Here is a 21,778-nt window from a genome sequence, read left to right as displayed (position 1 = left end):
GCAGGGGTCACCCAGCCACAGAGCCACACCCGCCAGTCAGAGAGAGAGACAGCAGCTGCTCTGATGGCTCACTCAGACACTCACTCCGAATTTCTTTACTTTTAAACATATACACACACCCAGTGTGAGCAACGCAGCTTCTGCAAATTCATCTGAGGTGAGTGAATAATCCAAAAAATAAAACATGATGCTACTGCACCTCTGAAGTTTATCAGCCAATGTTAGCCTTTAGCTGGAGGATGATGAATCAAACACTCAGTCGAGCTGAGTGAACATTTTATATTTGCAAATTGTTTGATCTATTTTTATTTTTACCAAATAAATCTACAGTTTTTTAATGGTTACTGCTCTCACTACAAGAACAGTCTCAACTTTAAATAACAGATTTTTTATTTAACTATCTAGTAAACAAAGAAAATAGCACAGCACTGTTTCGTGTTTCATTATTTTTTAAGAAATATATTTCTTCGCTTGTCCACATCAGGAACATTTCAACATTTGCTGTGCAGAGAACCTTGTTAAATACAGATGGACTACTAAAACTTCCAGTGATGTTACTGAACACCAAACCCTGAAGTCCAGAAGGAAGAAGAGAACATTTCTGTTCTTCAAAATGTGAGGGTGAAGCAGAGGAGACCTTCATCTGGTTAAATGTCCTGAGGGTCCAGCTCACCTGTCCTCTCTGAAAACTCACACCTGCTGCTACACTTCTAAATAAAACACAGGATCTTTAAACAGCAACTATTTTATTATTTGAAAAAGCTGTTTCCTTTTATATTTTAACATTAAATGAATGAATCATTAAACATGTCCATGAAGTCAAAGTTCAGTCAAAAAGACATTTGCACAGGTAGAAGAAGCCCCACCTCTATTGTGCATAATTCCAAAACATTCACAATCGCTTGAATAGTCAAATTCATATTTTAGTAATTACGCTGTCCTGATTACATTACAAGCAAACACATAGTCACCAGGGACGTAATTAAATGTTGACTGTTACAGCATTTCAAAAACCACAGCTAAAGTTGGAAAATATTTTGAAAATCATGGTAAAATATCAGTAACATACATTATAGTAAAAAGCCATGTATTCTTGTGTAAATTCCTGTAAATCCACTCAAAGCCAGTGTCTTTTTCCCATGAAAAAAGTCTACATTAATAAAAACTCATTTACATTCTTGTGTAAATTCATGTAAATCCATTCAAAGCCACAGTGTTTTTTTTCCCCAATGAAAGAAAGTCTAATGAAAAAAGTCACATAATCTTGTCTAAAATCCTGTTTGAACAGCACAATGTTTATTTTCCAGAGAGAAAAATTCTTACCGTGTTTCCTGAGAGCACAATTCAATTTTCCCGTTTCTTTTATCTTTCAGATGTATTGATGAAGCCAGCGATAATTCCACGGATTCTTGTCCTTATCAGACTCAGACTGTGTCCATGACACAGACGGGCTGCACAAGTCTTCTTTTAAAAACTTTAGAGCTCTAAAGGTTTGCGATGTCCACATGCTACGTTCAGCTTTAGCTTCGCGCAGGAGACACACAGCATCACCGCAGCAACCAACCAGTCTCACTTTACGACAACTGTCCCAACAGCCATGCTTTTTTCTCTCCTCGAAACTCCGCGGATCTGAGGACACTGATTTGTATCTATAACACACAGATCAGTGTCCGTGGACTGCCGTGGTCTGATAAAACTTGCACGATGTCGTAAAAAAACAAACACCAACAACAAAAAAAAACACTTTGCGATAGACATTTTAAAAACTCAGTGACGATCACAATTACAGAGTTAAACACTAACACCCCCGCCCCCCCCATGATGAAATCCGCGGAATTTCGCAGATCCGCGGAGTTTTCACAGCCCTGGACATAAAAATGAACACAATACATTTCATGCTATTTTATTTGTCTAAAAAGAAATGTCCAAGGTTCATTATCATGTTAATCAAGAAATCATCTCATCTGCAACACCAACAGATAAGTTATGGTTTTAATTTACTAATGAACATCAAAGATTTCTAAAGAATTTTTTTTTTACTTAAAACCATTTTAATTACAAGCTTTCTAATGCAAGAAACTTTTTTTAACTTCAAAATGTACAGTAATCAGAAATTAGTCTTGAAGTAAAACACAAAATTTGTAAGGATTTTCTTCAGAAAACTGCTGTGTATAGCAGTTCTGACATTTCTACACTCTTCCGTGTTTTGGCCTGATGCCTCGATTATTTTGGCTTTAAAGTGTAGGTGACACTATATGCAATTTTTTTTTTTTTTTTTTTTTTTTATTTAAGACTAAAATTAAACAACAGCTTGAAATGTATCCTTTCCTGGTGTGCAGTTACTGAAGAGATAAAAATTCGGATTTCGAACTGCGAGCCACTAAAAACCAGGAACGTCCTGGCTGGTCCCGACATTGGAGAAACAGGCAGTGGCATCACTGCCGGAATCATTATCTTAATAGCCCCATTAAGTTATGGATTCATTTATGGCTTTTAACAGGCTACTGGCAGCCCCGTTTCCACCGAGTGGTTCAGGTTGGAGCTGCACCGTGTTTTTGGTGTCACAACGGTTATTTTTCACTGGCAGAATCCTTTTGATTGGCAGGTGGAACACTTTTGTTTTGACAAGCGCGCATCCACAGTGTCGTGCGGATCCTCCACCCCACAGATTATTTTATTGTTTTATGGGTAATTTTGTCACGTGCAGACTGAGACGTTATAAGCAGATGAGGAACTGGGAGTCTTTCAATTAGCAGCACAAAGCGACTCGTCAACAACAGAGACTTGATCCATCAGCCACAGTAATGGATTACAGCGACGCTGTAACCTGGCACCAAACTGCTGTGTGACAGATGGACTTTTCTTCAACCAGGACAGAAGGAATTAAATTATTTTTAGATGTCAATTTGTAAAGGTGGACAAGTTTTCAGATGATCTCACTGAAACAGACAGGTAAGATATTATTTGCTCCTTGTGTGAATGGTTTTAATATTTAATAATATCATGTTAAGCTACTAATGTACAGTACATTAACTGTATTCAAGAAGGAAACAATATTTATTTTAAAAATAGCTGATATTTTCAGTCATTTTTCAGATTTGAAATGTATGAAAATGTTTCTAAGAAAAAAACAAAAATCCACACTTCCTCATCCCTTTTTTTCTGATGTCAGATAGTAAAACTATTTTTTTTTTTTTAAATCACTTGATTACGACCAAAAGAGCTGGCAAAAAAAAAATAAAAATGTTATCATGCCAAAATCGCCTGCATTATTTATTTATTTTATAATCACCATTCTGTGTTCTGAACTCTGCCAATATCGTCACTGTTGTCAGACGGAAGGTTTTCCTCCAATGTTTAGTCTCGCTCATTGTCATTTAAATAAGGCTCAAATCCATAAGGCTGCGTCCTCCACATCTTCAGACTGGACAATATGGAGGTTAATGCTGATAAACAACAGCTGTCTGGAGCACAGGCTCCAGACAACTGTTGTTTATCCTTCACCTACGCACCGATCATCGATTTTTATAGTTCAGGATTTTTTAATATGTAAACATTTCATAATTTTTAGTGACTTGTGCTCATTTTTTGGTGTCACCTACACTTTAAATTAAGGCTGTAACAAAGATAAAAATCTTAGGCTTTACTTTACAAAATGTGGCCCTCAAAACACAGGAAAATATATTTTAGAGGGTTATAAAGTTCAAAATGTTTCAGGTGGGATGCCTCCAGACCCTCCTACCATACTCGCGCCTGCAGCGGTTGCCACGTGGCTGTGCCACACCACGTTCTCCCTTATGCTGTGAAAAAATCCTGGTTGAGAACCCTGCTATGCTCTCTGCTGGTTGGTGGTGGTGGGAAGCAAAACACATAAGAAGTCTATTTTATGCAAATGCTGAGCAATGGTACATGGCTACTGTCAATCCGAATGATCACAGGATGATGGCAGCATGACGAACGTTTGCTGGTTATATTTGTCGTTTCTTATAATAAAGTTCATGTTTAAACTATAACATAGCAAGTCTGAATTACATTTCTTTCTCAGAAGGATTTGAGAATGAAATGTTAGGAATCATTGATATTTTTAAATGTATATAATCAGTAGACATGTGTCAGCATCATATCATATAAAGAATGTAACTTGTGTTTGGAATAGATGTACAGATTGCAAAGTTTCACAACTACTGATTAGACAGCAAAAGAAAACTACTCACTGTCTGAAGCAGGTTCTCACACAACGTTTTAGCTGCTGCAAGTCCCTCCGGCTTAGGATGACTGGAAAATGAAAAGAATTTGTTTCTACAGAGCCACAACATTAAAAAAAATCCCTAAGTGGTTAAGAAACAGCTTCTTCTATTACACTGGCAAAAATGAACTTAGAATAATTTTAACGTCAGAGGATAACACCCACTTGATGTATATGTACATGGGTTCAAAGGCTTCTCGCCCAGAAGCTGGTTCTAAACATCCGGATCCTTTTCCTCTGAGGAACACTTTGGCCCCAGTCTCAGCCTGGATGTGTTGCAAGTAGGAACAACCCGGACCCTCAACTCGCTCCTTGACCACAAACCCTGGCACGGCATGCTCCAGTCCAACAAAGAGCTTATCTTGAACATAGTGCATCTGAGAGACAAAAAAGTACACATAAGGGCATAAATCAATCAATCTTTTTATATAGCGCCAAATCACAACAAACAGTTGCCCCAAGGCGCTTTATATTGTAAGGCAAGGCCATACAATAATTATGTAAAACCCCAACGGTCAAAACGACCCCCTGTGAGCAAGCACTTGGCTACAGTGGGAAGGAAAAACTCCCTTTTAACAGGAAGAAACCTCCAGCAGAACCAGGCTCAGGGAGGGGCAGTCTTCTGCTGGGACTGGTTGGGGCTGAGGGAGAGAACCAGGAAAAAGACATGCTGTGGAGGGGAGCAGAGATCGATCACTAATGATTAAATGCAGAGTGGTGCATACAGAGCAAAAAGAGAAAGAAACAGTGCATCATGGGAACCCCCCAGCAGTCTACGTCTATAGCAGCATAACTAAGGGATGGTTCAGGGTCACCTGATCCAGCCCTAACTATAAGCTTTAGCAAAAAGGAAAGTTTTAAGCCTAATCTTAAAAGTAGAGAGGGTGTCTGTCTCCCTGATCTGAATTGGGAGCTGGTTCCACAGGAGAGGAGCCTGAAAGCTGAAGGCTCTGCCTCCCATTCTACTCTTACAAACCCTAGGAACTACAAGTAAGCCTGCAGTCTGAGAGCGAAGCGCTCTATTGGGGTGATATGGTACTACAAGGTCCCTAAGATAAGATGGGACCTGATTATTCAAAACCTTATAAGTAAGAAGAAGAATTTTAAATTCTATTCTAGAATTAACAGGAAGCCAATGAAGAGAGGCCAATATGGGTGAGATATGCTCTCTCCTTCTAGTCCCCGTCAGTACTCTAGCTGCAGCATTTTGAATTAACTGAAGGCTTTTTAGGGAACTTTTAGGACAACCTGATAATAATGAATTACAATAGTCCAGCCTAGAGGAAATAAATGCATGAATTAGTTTTTCAGCATCACTCTGAGACAAGACCTTTCTGATTTTAGAGATATTGCATAAATGCAAAAAAGCAGTCCTACATATTTGTTTAATATGCGCTTTGAATGACATATCCTGATCAAAAATGACTCCAAGATTTCTCACAGTATTACTAGAGGTCAGGGTAATGCCATCCACAGTAAGGATCTGGTTAGACACCATGTTTCTAAGATTTGTGGGGCCAAGTACAATAACTTCAGTTTTATCTGAGTTTAAAAGCAGGAAATTAGAGGTCATCCATGTCTTTATGTCTGTAAGACAATCCTGCAGTTTAGCTAATTGGTGTGTGTCCTCTGGCTTCATGGATAGATAAAGCTGGGTATCATCTGCGTAACAATGAAAATTTAAGCAATGCCGTCTAATAATACTGCCTAAGGGAAGCATGTATAAAGTGAATAAAATTGGTCCTAGCACAGAACCTTGTGGAACTCCATAATTAACTTTAGTCTGTGAAGAAGATTCCCCATTTACATGAACAAATTGTAATCTATTAGACAAATATGATTCAAACCACCGCAGCGCAGTGCCTTTAATACCTATGGCATGCTCTAATCTCTGTAATAAAATTTTATGGTCAACAGTATCAAAAGCAGCACTGAGGTCTAACAAAACAAGCACAGAGATGAGTCCACTGTCCGAGGCCATAAGAAGATCATTTGTAACCTTCACTAATGCTGTTTCTGTACTATGATGAATTCTAAAACCTGACTGAAACTCTTCAAATAGACCATTCCTCTGCAGATGATCAGTTAGCTGTTTTACAACTACCCTTTCAAGAATTTTTGAGAGAAAAGGAAGGTTGGAGATTGGCCTATAATTAGCTAAGATAGCTGGGTCAAGTGATGGCTTTTTAAGTAATGGTTTAATTACTGCCACCTTAAAAGCCTGTGGTACATAGCCAACTAACAAAGATAGATTGATCATATTTAAGATCGAAGCATTAAATAATGGTAGGGCTTCCTTGAGCAGCCTGGTAGGAATGGGGTCTAATAAACATGTTGATGGTTTGGATGAAGTAACTAATGAAAATAACTCAGACAGAACAATCGGAGAGAAAGAGTCTAACCAAATACCGGCATCACTGAAAGCAGCCAAAGATAACGATACGTCTTTGGGATGGTTATGAGTAATTTTTTCTCTAATAGTTAAAATTTTGTTAGCAAAGAAAGTCATGAAGTCATTACTAGTTAAAGTTAATGGAATACTCAGCTCAATAGAGCTCTGACTCTTTGTCAGCCTGGCTACAGTGCTGAAAAGAAACCTGGGGTTGTTCTTATTTTCTTCAATTAGTGATGAGTAGAAAGATGTCCTAGCTTTACGGAGGGCTTTTTTATAGAGCAATAGACTCTTTTTCCAGGCTAAGTGAAGATCTTCTAAGTTAGTGAGACGCCATTTCCTCTCCAACTTACGGGTTATCTGCTTTAAGCTACGAGTTTGTGAGTTATACCACGGAGTCAGGCACTTCTGATTTAAAGCTCTCTTTTTTAGAGGAGCTACAGCATCCAAAGTTGTCTTCAATAAGGATGTAAAACTATTGATGAGATACTCTATCTCACTTACAGAGTTTAGGTAGCTACTCTGCACTGTGTTGGTATATGTCATTAGAGAACATAAAGAAGGAATCATATCCTTAAACCTAGTTACAGCGCTTTCTGAAAGTATATGGCATGAACTGCATTTATTTAGTGTTGTCATGCTAAACCACTTTAAAGTGATGCCTCACATTCACACACAGAGTAAGAAAGTAAAAAGAAATTAGAGTTCGCTGGAAAGTCTGCCTCTTACGCATGGTGTGACTGCTTGGCCCACTGCTAGCAAACATTCAGCAAAGGGGTCCAGTGGCATGCACGCACGCTTAGTGGCTCATGCAGCCATCATGAATGAACACACACACACACACATCATTTCAGCCCCACACGTGTGACCCGTGCAAAGGCGCACTGCGCACTCGCGCGTGAGGAACACAGCGCTCCCTCCCACTCTGGTCCCGTGTTTGCCATCCAGACGTTTGGACATCGGGCAGTCTTCAGCGCCTTTTATTGCCGTTTGACAGCAGTCTGTGTCATCCAAACTGTTGTCTACATGCGCTTTGGATACGATCGTACAGGTGTGGACGAGGTAGTCTGGCTGCATTCTGACACTGCTGACCACGCCTCTTTCCCTCCCGACTGGGTCCGATGATGGTAATATTTGCCGTTTCGGCCTGGTTCCTGTACATTCTTGCTATGTGTGATGGAGGCTTTACCGTTAGCAGCTACATTCCATTCAAGCGCGCGGTGGGTTGTTTTCCTCAAAGCTAAGTAAACAAGTACTTTGTTTTCTGCAGTTTCCGTAACCGTTTGATGCAAATGCCGTATAATTTGAGACTGGTAACAGAAGTGCACAAAGTAATCCCGGTGTATCATTGGATGGCTACTAACAGCCTAAATCTATGTTGCTATGATTTCTAGGGATGTGAATCATACAACAACTCACGATTCAATTCGATTCTGATTCTTGGGGTGACGATTCGATTCAGAATCAATTTTCGATTCAAAGAGCTCTGAGAAATAGTTATATTACTTAAAAAATGTTTATGTTTAAGAAAATGCAGCTTTACAAGGTTAATCAAGTGATTCTAAAGATGTAAATTTACTTATCTGCTTTGCTCATTCGGAGTTGACTGGCAGTTTAGCGAAGCGCTGGGCAGTAGTCGGCAGAGACCGCTGCTCCGCTCCTTTTAGCTCCGGGTGATGACGTAGCATGTGGGCTTGCGGATTTGAAGTGTTTCCGAAGTACTTAACTTTCATTTTGCAGATTTTGCACACTGCATAAATCATGTCAAGCTCCTTCTTACGCAGCAAATAATAAAATCCAAAATGTGCCCAAACATTTGCCTTCAGCAAAGACGGTGCTGGTTGAATTAGCTCTTCATCCGCCATGCTAAGCTGCAGCTCACGAATGTTTGAAGCACGCCGGACCCCCCCGCCCCTCGCGGAGACGCTGTAGTACGAAAGCTGTTGCCTGACAAACAGTCCACGCAGCGAGTAAGCAAGGAAATGTTTAATAAAATGCTTTTTAAAAATCGATTCTTGGACATTTTGGATCAATTCAGAATCATAATAAATAAGAATAGCGATTCAGACGTGAATCGATTTTTTCCGACACCCCTAATGATTTCAGTGCGACATATCATTTAAGTATACAATATTAATAAAAGGGGCTGTAATACTGATAGTAAGGGGAACTTTGGCTTTGGAAATAGCTTCATTTAGACGACATCATTCTAAAATATATTTGTAAAATATGTAATTGCAAGGTAAGCTTTGAAGTGTCTGAAATCCTAAAACGGTTGCCTAAAGTTACTTTAAAATAAGGTTTAGTTTTCTAGAAAGCACTTGTTTCTGTACAACAACTCCTTAACATTCAGTATCACGTCGTCTAAGTGAGGTAAAAGGGGAACCATCCTACCCCAGACTGAAAGTGTGGCTTGTGATGCGTGATGGGTGGCAGCGAGGGTGGAGGTGGATTATGCTGTTGGTAAATTGTGACTGATGCCCCACTCGGACAGAAGACTGAAGATGATGAGGCAGTAGCAGCCTTCACTACGCCGTTAGTGATGATCTCCTTGATTCTATTAACTGCCGCTGTAAAAAGAAGGAATTACGCGATCAGGCTGATTAGAAGCTGTATGAAAAGATACAGTCATGGTTGAAAACAAAGTATATAGAATTATGCACTCACTGTCAACAAGTTCTCTTGTTTGCCCTTGGACATGGAGATACAGCGGTCGGTCCCTTTAGGCATTGAGCAGAAAGAACATGCTGACATTATTAATCTGCAAACAACAAGGTGTCATGAAAGAAAATGAAAAGTGAACCCCCCCCTCCCCCCTACAATAAATAAAAATCACCCAGGTAACGCTTTGCTCTTCTCTTCTGTGGTCATGTAACGCCCTCTGGTTGAAACTGCAGCGCCACTCAGTTTGCTGATCTGATTGAGGGGGAAGCAATAGAATTAGTGATTAATTTAATTCTCCAAGATACAATTCTCCATGTTGATGCTGACCTCATCCTGTGTTTGTCCTCGTGTCAGGAGATTCCGACAAGTAATTGGAACATCATTAATCTCAACCTCAGCCACCACCAGATCATCCTTGGTCTTTGATGGTGGTGGAGGCTTTCCAACACCTATAACCTGAGTGAAAACATAATATATCTAATATGTATCACTGACTGTTAAATACATTCAGAGCTAATATTAATATTTCTCACTGTAACACAAGCAATATATACATTTCACAAATGATCATACTGTTGGAGATAAATTCAAAGAAAAGTCTGAGGCAACATCTTTGTATTTTACTGCTAAACTGGAGAGAGGAATGCAACCTTGCTTACTTCTGAAATGACTGAAGATGACTACGCATGTATGTTGGTTTTACTTTGTTCTGTTTACTGAGGCCCATTGATGAGCTACTGGATCTGTCTGCATGTTTGTAATTTGTGCATCAGACCACAGATATACTAGATCGGGTCGAGCCTGCCCGAGTGGATCGCAGCACCACCATCTTGAAAGGTTGAAGCGCTGCAGCTGTCAGTGGAAAATGCATGCTCTGTGCTTGTAATCACTGTCAATTCTCTGGCCGACTTCTCTGCCATTATTTACATTTACAAGAAATGAAAACTTGTGCTTAGGTCAATTCAGATACATAGATTCGATTGATGAAGTCAGATTTATCATAACTGTTGATCCTTTCTCCCTATAAGGCTGCAAATGGAGTGTAAAGTAGAGCTCCTGTCAATAGAAAACTCGTATTATCAGTCCTCTTCTTTTTTTTTTCCTCTGTGCTTTGACAGCGAAGGATTAGAACAAAATCATGTGTGTAAGAGACAAAACAGGCAGTAAAGCCAGGGCCAAGGCGAAGACTCGCTCCTCCCGTGCTGGACGAGGAGCTCGTGAGCGGCGTTGCCAGCCGGTTTGGAGATCTCGCGGGTCCTGACTGCCGGCGTCCGTGGGTGTGAGAGAGAGAGAGAGAGAGAGAGAGAGAGAGGGAGAGAGAGAGAGAGAGAGAGGAGAGGAGAGGAGAGAGAGAGAAATCAGTCAGAGAGTTGACTGATGACATGAGTTTTCTATTGACAGGAGCTCCACTTTACACTCCATTCGCAGCCTTATAGGTAGAAATGATCAACAGTTGTGATAAATCTGATGTCAGAAATCTATTCTTGTATCTCAATTTACCTAAGCACAAGTTTTCACATCTTAAATGTAAATAACGGTGGAGAAGTCGGCCACAGATTCGACAGTGATTACAAGCACAGAGCATGCATTTTCCACTGACAGCAAGAGACCGATGCAGCGCTTCAACCTTTGAAGATGGCGGGGCCGCGATCCGCTCAGGGCAATTCTTTTATACAGGTCTTGCCTATCTAGTAAATCTGTGATTCAGACTAAAACCTTGGGTTTACTGTTGAAGAGCTTGGGGGGTTTTTTGGTACTACTCGATAATTATACTAGATGGCCTGTTGTGCTTTACACAACCATTCAATGTGTTGGCTCTTCCAGATGACAGGGTTTACTGGATAGAATATTGATCTTATACCTTCTGACATCACACTGCCCCAGGTACTAGGTCTTAAACATGTTTGTGTTTGCTGGTTTGGTGTGATAGTAATGCAGCTGGGCTTTAAAAGTAGTGTATATGGTTTGGTAAGAGTATATTTTGAGTTCTTGTTGCTGGCTTTGTTACAGACCTGGCAACTCTGGTCACAGACTCCCCAGTGAGCACAAAGGAATTTACCCTGGGTTTACAAAGATTTCACAACAGGTGGCACCACTCCTCCGGAGCAAATTAGCAAAATGTTATAGGTGGTTTCCCGTTATGCATATTTAATGTGCCACTTGTCAGTTTGACACTATCAGAAGTGCCCATTCCACGTTTGCAACTGCTACTCTGTCAGTATGCAGTCCACTGGCATGACCAGAGCAGATAATATCCATCCAGTGATCTTCCCACTTCTCAATTTTCTAACCCCAAAGAACACTGCCACCACAAACTAGAGTTTTTTTTACAATACTGTCTGTCAAATTGAGGCCAAAGGTCATAATATTTATGAAGTGAGTGTCTCCAGGTATAAACTTGCATCCCAAATGGTAGTGTCTACACATGAGACTGAGCAATAATACTGAATACATGGTGTACCAGTACTCTGAGCAGCTACAACAGAACCCAGTGGTGCCAGATGGTGCTTAACAATGCATTGTAGTACAACTGTTTTATGACAGGTTTCTAAGAAAAAAACCCAAACAAAAACAAATCTGTGACAATGCAAAATTGTTGATCTTTAAGTAAAATTTGTATAATAATTATTATAATTTCGAATTTTGCTATAGGTGACACGGTCGAAATCCTGCAAGCCACAGAAACAAAAAGTAAGCTCTTTCAGCTTCTCCATTTTTCACTCGGAATCACCACAGAAGATCCATATGGATCTGTACATTGATTTGGTTCAGGTTTTACACCAGATGTTCTTCCAACCTGACTCAATAACACATACATGGACAATGGGTAGGAGTGGTCGTGAACTGGAAGTGTTCCACTCTGGAAACAAACAGACTAACTGCTTGGCCACCACACTGCCATTGCAGCCACAGAAAGTGAAAACGTTAATGCAATATTGATACTCAACGCACAACTGCATTTGTAGCAGCAGTACTGCAACACACTGAAAATACTACTGGGTCTTGTTGTAACCTCTCAGTGCCTGATCACCACACACTCAGTACTCAGCTGGATATAAGCATATTGTACCTGAAGCCATTACCAGTTGCGATACAGTCTTATACCTGGAGCCACGTTCATTCATCAATTATTAGATGGGATTCCAGTTTTTCGTCATGTTTCATAACGTTCTGCTACAATGTAAGTACACCATGTACACTATGACAACTCCTCAATCAGGGGTATTAAGAGCTAACATTTTTCAAATAATGAAATATGTAGAATGATTTTAATTGGTGGTCATTACCTTCTCAGGAGGCCCTGGGGTGCCTATCTGTGATGGTTTGAGTTTTCCCTTTGCAACCAACATGGCATTGATCTTGGCAGCCACAGCAGCTGCAGCATCCAGTGCTCCAGTGGGTGCTGCTTCGGCATCCCCAATCCCACCAGAGCCAGGCCCAGGCTGGTCCCACTTGCTGCGGCGACTGAGATGAAAGAAATATATTGCAACAGGAAAAAAATGAGTACTTACAAAAGAGAAAGGCAAAGGTACAAGAAAAATTGCACTGAAAAGTAAAGTAAGAAAAGTGTTGTGTAATCTGGCATGCATAAGGAGTCAACAATAGCGCCATCTCAGGCTACTTTCAGTTTTCCTGTGGAGATCCCAAATTTTATACATAAGGTACCACGTTTAAATCAAGTATACTTCATTTTTCTTCTTTTATATTTGCTCCACTTGCTGTTGATAAAACGTGCACATTTTAGGTTGTAGTTACAGAAATGTTTAATGAAAAACACTGATAATTCATTGTTGAATTATAAAGTTATATGTTGTAAATATTAGTAAGAATAGAAGGGCATGCGCACTACTGCACCACCACAACACCATGCCCAGCATTCCATAGTGCAGTTTAGGGCTGAAACGATTAATCGAGTAACTCGAATAATTTGATTGCAAAAAATGTTTGAGGTAAATTCTGTGCCTCAAAGCTTCATTTAACACTGTAGTATATTTGCCAGGTCAGTGTGTGGCACTGTAATGTCCCCAGAAAAAAAAAAAAAAAAAAACACAGAAGAAGACTAGAGCATGCGTGCCATACATCCTGCTCAGAGTGTCACTCTCACTGGACCGACATCTCTGCTATTTTGGAATTGTGGGATAGCTTGCGCCCACAGATTGAGCTCGCCGAACTACTACCACCCTGCTCAGCGTGCCGCTCTCGTTGGAGCAACAACACACAGAATGTCTCTCTTCCCAGATAGATCTCTTTCAGTACAGCTTCTTGTTCGGATTTTAACATGAAGTTAACACCCAAGTTTTTTCATCGCCAACTGTAAATGGTAATCACACCATTCCAATCATATCTTTCTCAACTTTTCCGCATCAAACTCCATCGTGTCAATGTTTACAATGTGCTTGAGCAATAACAGAAGTTGCTCAGAAATTTTAAATATAACTTAAATAAACTTTAAATATTTATTATGGCCACTGGTAAAACTTCAGTTATCTTTATAATTTCATTATTGGTAAATTTTAGAATTAATTTTGATGATATATACTCATTATCTCACAATTATCTGGAAAGTACTTTTTGCGCAGGAATTCATCAAGCTTGTCGGCCACGGGCATGTACTAACACAAAATACCCAGAAATTGAACAGTTGTTGGCCATAACGAGAGCATTCACTTTTAGCTTGCCATAAGGTAAGCTAGTGGCGCTCGTGAGAGTGTGCGCGCCATACTCTCATGTCGCAGACTGAACGGTGCCCCCTAAAAATTGCCCCCCCCCCCCGGCTGCACTGCACATGCATCATTTGAGACCACAACAGCACGTCTAACATGGACTCTCTACACCCAAAGCGATCAAAGGGATTCGTGGGATTATTAACCATCAGATGACTATGTAAAACCTCTTAAATCATTCTAAAGTGAGTTTTAAGCAGAAGTGAGCCGATTATTGCCTCATTTTGCTACTGACGCACCGAAATGATGTAGGCGCAGCTGCACGTCAGATGTCTGCCGTGCTGCTGCTGTGCTGTGATTGGACCACTGTCTTTTATTACTAAATAAGACTGAATTTATGTGGATATAATTGTTGTACAAAAGTTTCAGATATCTGTCTCTAAGATATATGATGACTGGAGTGCAGTTTTAAGCAGAAACGAGGTAATAATCGGTGGATAGCAGCTGACGCTTAGAAATGACGATGCTGACGCTTAGAAATGACGCATGCGCAGTGAAGGCAGGGGGGGACTGTTCGGTCGGTGACACAGGGACAAGTAAAAAAAAATGTTATTGGAAAGCACAGTTCCTTTATAACCTTGCCCAAATTGGACAAGCCCAATTTTTCTTTCTAAAGTGGTGAAATAATTTTTTTTTTGTGTTTTTGTAAGTTTCGGTGTTTTCCCGACAGCGCATACACATTGTGAGCGCATGTGGGACTGTGGCGTGCACCTTTTCCACAAAAGCCACATTGATAAATCCACCCTGTCGAACAGATGAAAGCACTGAACAAATCCGATAAGAATCAGTCCAATAAAGGTGTTTTGTGATTCGTCAGTTGATTCACTTAAAAAAAAAGTGTGCATCCTTTCGATCCAGGGGGGCGACACACAGCGCCGTGCATTGTACTTTTACTACACAAACACATTGCTTCACTTTAAATATGCAATAAGTCTATGTTAGCTCATCTGTCTTGCTGTTTGAGAGCACGGAGTCTAAAAGAACAAACAGAGAACTTGTTCTCTGCAGCTCAGCTGTACACACACTCTGCAGGCCTCTGGTGCAGGGGTGGACCCAGACCGCCCCCCCCAAACCTCTTAAAGGTTCACTTTTGTAGCCATGTATTATAATAATAATAATAATAATAACAATAATAATAATAATAACAATAATAATAATAATAATAATAACCAGATTCCAATACTTTGAAAAATAAGATTATTTAATAATATATTATTATTATCATCATCATCGGCTTGCTATTTCTAAGTATAAAAACAAAGTAATTTTGCCTAAAACCCATGAGCTTCATACACGAAATACTCCAAGTACGTACTGTATTACTTTTTAAAATGACTATATAAATTAAAGCTACATATAGAGGTGAAACCCTACTCAGAGAGACATCATGTGATTTCATAATTCATAGCAGAGCTTCAGGCGCCATGATGTAACCCCTGTTGCGCCTTGGGGCAACTGTTTGTTGTGATTTGGCGCTATATAAATAAAACTGATTGACTGATTGATTGTTGCAACTGTTGAAAGTGGCACTGGACTGACTGCGTTAACCCCACACTAGGGCTGAAACAATTAATTGAGTAACTCAAATAATTTGTTTACAAAAATGTTCGAGGCAAATTGTTTGCCTCGGGGCTTCGTTTAACGCTGTAGTACATATGCCAGGCTGTAACGCTCCCACAAAAAACAGAGAAGACCACCACAGATCATGCACATAACTAATCTAAGAGGTAATCAATGCAGCAGGCAACGCTAAGAGTTTACAAAGCCTCACGCTGAGTAAAATAAAGCCTTTTAAGAGAAAGGGGCCGCACTGATTGTCTGAAACTGATTTATTACACATTTAAAGTGAAGCAGTGTGTTTGTGTGTATATATACGAGGTGTGTATATATACAAAGCTGTAGTAACAGTCCTTATTCTCTGTGAAGCCCGTAAAATTTTCACCGAAAGCCAGATAAATTTTTCTAATGGTTTCCAGCTGCCAGTCTCTAACAGTTTCTCAAAAATTCTGATGGAAAAAAAGCCCAAATCATTCCGCCATTTCCTGACAATGAAAATCCGCCGAGGGGGTGGACCACTCCTCACTCAAAGCCGGAATCCCTTTGTCTGACAACTTCCTGAGAGACTGGCACTTTGCTTTATCAAAATTTTTTCAGAACCTCTGAGGCACATCGAAGTGGACACCATTCGAGAAATTCAGCTGGTTTTCGGTGAACATTTTAACGACTGATGAGAGATTATGGAGTGTTACTGTCGCTTTAAGGACTTCCCACGGAGCGGAACGTCGCGCCGCGGTCCGAGCCGCCGTCGCCAGCCTGTTTCAAGCTGAAAACCTCCAAATTTAAAAATCTGTTGACCCAGGACGTCGTGAGAGAACAGAGAACTTTCAGAAGAGGTCGGGATCAGCAGATTATCCGGACATTCCACTGTTAAAGGAGATTTTGTAATGAAAGACGTGTGGACAGATTGGCGCGTTGGCAAGCAGCCGGCGCAGCGCGCCGCCACAGGAAAAACACCTCCGCTGGAAGCCTTAAGGACAAGTTGGAACATGTCCAGCTGTTAAACAATTTCTCAGATACTCACTCAACCGAAAGCCATCAAAAGCCGCCTGGTTTTTACAAATGGTTATCAACACGGTTATCAAATTATATATATATATTTAAACAGTTTGGTCCATTGGCTGCTCTCCACCTCCGCAGATGAAGCGACAGAACATGCACTTTAAGTGAATCATGTTTAACTATAAAAAAAAATGCCTTTATGCAGATATGATAAGAGTTTTTAATCAACAGGCTGCACAGTTGATTTATCAGTGGAGCTTTTGTGGAAACGCTGCACTCCACAGCCGTTTTTCAAAGGCTGTGTTATTTGCCAAGGGAAAACAGAGAGAGAGAGAGAGAACACCCTAAACTTAAAAATCTGCATGATGGCACAGTAATATTGTGCCATTGCTTAGGGAGAGCCCTGCCACTGTGGATATTAGGGCTGCAGCTATCGATTATTTTAGTAATCAAGTATTCTATCGATTATTCTGGCAATTAATTGAGTAATCAGATAAAAAGTACTTTTGCGTTTTTAAACATCAATACTCCAAAACTGATGGACTATTGATGGCCATCAATTGATGTCTATGAAATTTGTCGCAGGCAAATTTCTACCTGGCTCTTGGATTCAAACTGTCTGTTCGTCGAGCATGGATTTTCTGAAAAATTAACCAAATTGTTGCTGGAAAAGTGTGCTAAAAAGTTAGCCACTTCACTGTCCCAAGGCTATCAAATGCTATGAAAAGCCAGCTTAGCGTGCAGCAGAGGAGGAGCTGAACAGAGATTCTGTCCGCTGAAAGGTAAAAAAGTCTCCATTAAAATCCTGCCCGTGAGCGTCAGTGATGATACACTAATTTTACAGTTGAAAGGCTTCGTGTTTGCAAAAGTTTAAAGGTTGCGCAGCACAAACACAGCAAGAGAGAGACAGAGAGAGAGCGAAAGTGAGCAAGAGAGAGAGCACAAAGAAGAGACAGAAAGAGAGGGAGGCAGACAGCGATAGGGCAAAAGAGAGACCGAGAGAGAGCGCAAAGGAGAGACAGAAAGAGAGGGAGACAGACAGAGAGAGAGAGGGACAAAGAAAGAGAGAGAGATAAAGAGACAGAGGACTTATTTTTTAATTTTTTTACTTTGTAACACTTGTTTTGACAATGTAAACATATGTCTCCCATATCAATAAAGCTCCACTGAAATTGAAAATTGAGAAGAAGAGACAGACAGAGAGAGACAGTGCTGTCTTTTCTCTTTAAGTCTATAAAAATAAGGCTATAAAAGTCTATAAAAAAATAAAAGTACTTAATTCTTTCACCAATACATAAAATCAAGGCTTGCATCTTAGATACACCTTCTGGCAAATTGTAGCTCAACTTTCAGGTCTCGTATTTAAGAAAATCCTCATATAAAATCAACAATAATGATGATAATAATAATAATAATAATAATAATAATAATGATAATAATAAAGCAAAGAGAGCTCTGGTATCGAATGGGAAAAGTATCAGTATCAGTAGATATCCAAATTCCGGTATCGGGATCGGAAGTGAAAAATTGTGGATCGGTGCATCCGTAACTGCGCTCCGGCCCACCAAAACTGATACGTACACATGCCCTGCACACGAGCCTCCGAGCGCAGTACAAATGTATGTGGAACACGGTAAGAATACCTGGACAGCTGCAAGACTGCAGTAAGAACAATAAGAATGCACTTACAAGCTGTGCGATTGTGGTCTGATTGCGGTTTGGCAGAATATAACCTAGCAGCACTCGAAGCACACTCATGGCACATTCAGGTACATTTGGGACATTCGGCCACCGTTTGACATGGTGGAAACATGCCGACTGCCCCCGAATGCAATCAGAATGCCACGAATGCCGTTTTCACGCCATCCGATTGTTTAGACTGCAGTCTGAGGGTACTTTGACTGCCGCTCAATAGTGGTTGCACCTCGATGCGCCAGGACTGTTTTAAATATGCACAAAACATCTGAGGCAGTTGCACGATTGTGCCTGACTGTTTAGACCGTTCTAAGAATGCTGCCACTTTTAAATGCACCTCAACACTCCCCGAATGTGGGTCAAATTTCCATTCGGACGTTATTCGGGCTCATTCAGCCTTTCATGTCATGGGATATAACTGGATGATAAATTTGTCTTAAGTAGGAGGTTCTCAAAAACTGATTTGACTGTGCAAGTAGACTAGTGAGCGAAGCCAAGACACGCAGGCAACTCTGAAGGAGTTATAGGCTTCTGTGGCTGTGATTTAGAACAACTGCATAGTGCAACTTTTGGCTGATGGACCAACAGGCACAGCTTTATGATGGAGTGGAAGTAAGAAGGATTTGCGTTGAAGAAAACAAATCATCTCTGACCTCAAGACTTTCTGGCGATCGATCGATAGACAAATAGATACCCTATTTGACTTTTGATTCACCTGCCTTTTTGGATTGACTAAGACGCCACTTTACTTCTCTTCAAACATCTTCCTTCCTGCTGTCATACTGAAGTCAGTCACGTAAATCGTAATAAAGAGCGCACACACATTTTACAAATATCTTTAGAAGGAAAGCAGTGTGGTAGCAACAACCTCCCTCCGCCATGATTACATAAACTGGCTACAAGGCTATCGTTAAGCTAGCTCGTCAGCTAGCTAAAAGCGTACAAAAAACCTCTACCGTTTTAACATACTCACCCGCCGCTTGGAGGTCCACTAAATGACATCAATGCTGATGTTGCATAAAATATCTCCTCAGTACAAAACAAATTCAAAAATGCCTTTTTTTTTAAATGTCTTCTTAAGACTGCACCGTAGCAACTGCTAAACAAAAAAGCGTTTCCGCCCCCGTCGGCCGTCGGATTCATGAATCTTCATGAATCATGAATCATGTTTTCAGTAATGATTCATGAAACCCACTGATCTGAGATCAGTGATGTGTATATAATGTCTAAGGATGAAACCACATGAAACGACCAAAGCTCCGAAGCATTGAAACAACACAGTAAGATCACGTGACTCACAAAAACTCAAATACACACACACAATTTTTTTCTTTGATAAAGAATGTTTTATATATATATATATATATATATATATATATATATATATATATATATATATATATAAATGTTTTAATGGTCAAATTCACAAAAAAAGCAACGCCCTGAGCACTAATACTGAAAATATGTTAACCGACATACAGCTGTGGTGACGCAACAACACTTAAATTCCAGAAAAGTTAATAATAATTTGGTAGCATTGACTACAATCCGATTGATTCAGAAACTTATTTTGCCATCATGAATTATGCCATTACGAATTTTTGATTATGAAAAGGACCAACAGGGGGCGCCACACACCAGCTCTTCTTCTCTGTGTGGTCCCCGCTGTGGAGATGTGTCCCCGAACCTGAGCTGACAGACAGATGTCAGTTTGCAGTGACAGAAGAGGCCTCCTACTGCAGCTATAACTTCATGTTAAAGCCCAAAAACTTCAGCGATGATAAAGGTAGGTTTGAATGACATTATGTAATAATTCTGAAAGAAATCTGTTTGTGTATTTATGAAAGGAAACTATATACAGGTTATTAATGATAAAGTAGCATTCTGAAGAATACTAAAACTCCAACAACAAAATCACCTGAAACAACATAACAGTGAGGGTAATTAGAATCAAGACATTGTGCTAATTTACATTACACAATTGTATTACGCAGTAATGATTATGTTGTTCAAATACAACAAAGTGTGCTTTTGTGCAGTCCAGTGTTTATGTCTACATCTGATAATTACTGTAATTGTCAATTAACATCTACTATTTTTCTGTTTAATTTATTGATTCTTTTTCCTGTGTAAAATGTAAATTAAATATTAAAAAATTTTGATTTAAATTTTCTGCGGGAAAAAACGTCTCTAAATTGCATACGTATATCGTCTGCCATGCATTCACAAACAAAATAATATTTCATTTGAAATAATTAAAATGAGAGAAAAGAAGCAAAACTCCTTTGAGTGGTGAAGGGTTAGCATTTTTTTCCTTGACAAATCCCTTAAAAATAATTCAGTCAAGTTTATTTTTGCTTTGTTTTGTTTTGTTTTGTTTGTCAACCAACTAATGGATTCATTGTTTGAATTCTTTAGTGCCATATATGTTGCAGTAGGAAATAGTAGTATAGTTTTGGTTAGACGAAAAGAATCACAAATAAAACTCAGATCTGAGAAGTGGAAACCATTTAGTGTTTCATATTTTCATTTGACAGAAGATAAATAATTAATAAGTCATCAGAATATATTATTAATGTTTTATCAGTCCACTGATAAAGCTCTGGAGTTGTTTCAATTTTATACCTCTCCTTTTTTTTTTCATGCTATTATATACTATTACACTGACGGTAATTCATCTATAAGAGACACAAGGGAGGGCAGGTTATTGTGGAAGGGGTAGATCGCAGTAAGGGGGGGTAACATGGATGTTACTTTTAGGGTGACTTGTGCTGTGATTTGGTGCTGCACAAAGAAAATGCATTGAATCAAGAGTTCGAACCATCAACACGAGTTGATTTTCTTTTGTTGTGTCTTCTGAGGTGTTGACAGCAGCCTGCAAAACTCTTCTTTCTTAACTATGATTAGGATCACTGTCTTGTCATTTTTTTTCCAATCAGTCTTTGTTTATTCTTATCTGTTTTGCTGAAAATAGGTTTTACTCAGGTTTATGAGTAATGGGCCACAGTAATTCAGTCTTATTGCTGCAGTCATATTGGTAACTGTTTCTGTTCTTCTTGGTGTAAGTCAGGGGTCACCAACCTTCTTGGTATCTCCTGCCCTGCATATTTTCAAAGTATTCGTGCTCCACCTACTGCTAATTAACTAAGTCAGGTGTGCTCAGCCAGTCAAGAGCCAGAAACACAGCACTTTTGCTTCTCCGCTGTGGTGGCAGAACATACGCATGGGAAACATGCAGGGCAGGTGACCTCCAGCAATAGGGTCTGGTGACCCCCGCACTAAGATCTTGCCCCATCCCCTCTGCAAAATGGAGGTGGAGCAATAGTATTGAAAATCCTTAAATTTCTAAAGTAGAATTACAGGGAAAGAAAATTTGTCACACAGTAAGACAATAAAAATGTGTAAAATTCCAGTAAATAGACTGAGTAGTCTTTATTTCACGCGTGCTTCTTTATATTGCTATAATGTCATATTAATGAAATTGGAAAAATTCGAATT

At 39.8% G+C, this 21,778-nt stretch overlaps 1 protein-coding gene across 2 annotated transcripts in view; it reads right to left on the bottom strand.

The window, feature by feature from the left end:
- khdc4 (KH domain containing 4, pre-mRNA splicing factor) overlaps positions 1-19,410 on the bottom strand; it is a 60,072-nt gene extending 40,662 nt beyond the window's left edge. Inside the window, exons 1-8 of one of the 2 annotated variants that reach the window (XM_034174667.1) lie at positions 19,254-19,410; positions 12,590-12,767; positions 9,630-9,758; positions 9,475-9,554; positions 9,306-9,358; positions 9,033-9,208; positions 4,412-4,623; positions 4,215-4,275 (exon numbers count right to left, since the gene is read on the bottom strand). In XM_034174667.1, the coding sequence (XP_034030558.1) occupies positions 4,215-4,275; positions 4,412-4,623; positions 9,033-9,208; positions 9,306-9,358; positions 9,475-9,554; positions 9,630-9,758; positions 12,590-12,767; positions 19,254-19,282 (918 nt within the window). In that variant the 5' untranslated portion in view covers positions 19,283-19,410. Of the gene's footprint in view, positions 1-4,214; positions 4,300-4,411; positions 4,624-9,032; positions 9,209-9,305; positions 9,359-9,474; positions 9,555-9,629; positions 9,759-12,589; positions 12,768-19,253 lie in introns of both variants that reach the window. The other variant, XM_034174668.1, reaches the window with a different exon arrangement.
- Between the last annotated feature and the right edge of the window lie 2,368 nt (positions 19,411-21,778).

The sequence above is a fragment of the Thalassophryne amazonica genome, chromosome 7 (assembly GCF_902500255.1).
Source record: "Thalassophryne amazonica chromosome 7, fThaAma1.1, whole genome shotgun sequence".
Taxonomy (NCBI): domain Eukaryota; kingdom Metazoa; phylum Chordata; class Actinopteri; order Batrachoidiformes; family Batrachoididae; genus Thalassophryne; species Thalassophryne amazonica.
The sequence above is the reverse complement of the archived record's forward strand: the minus strand, read 5'-3'. Positions and strand labels throughout refer to the sequence as shown.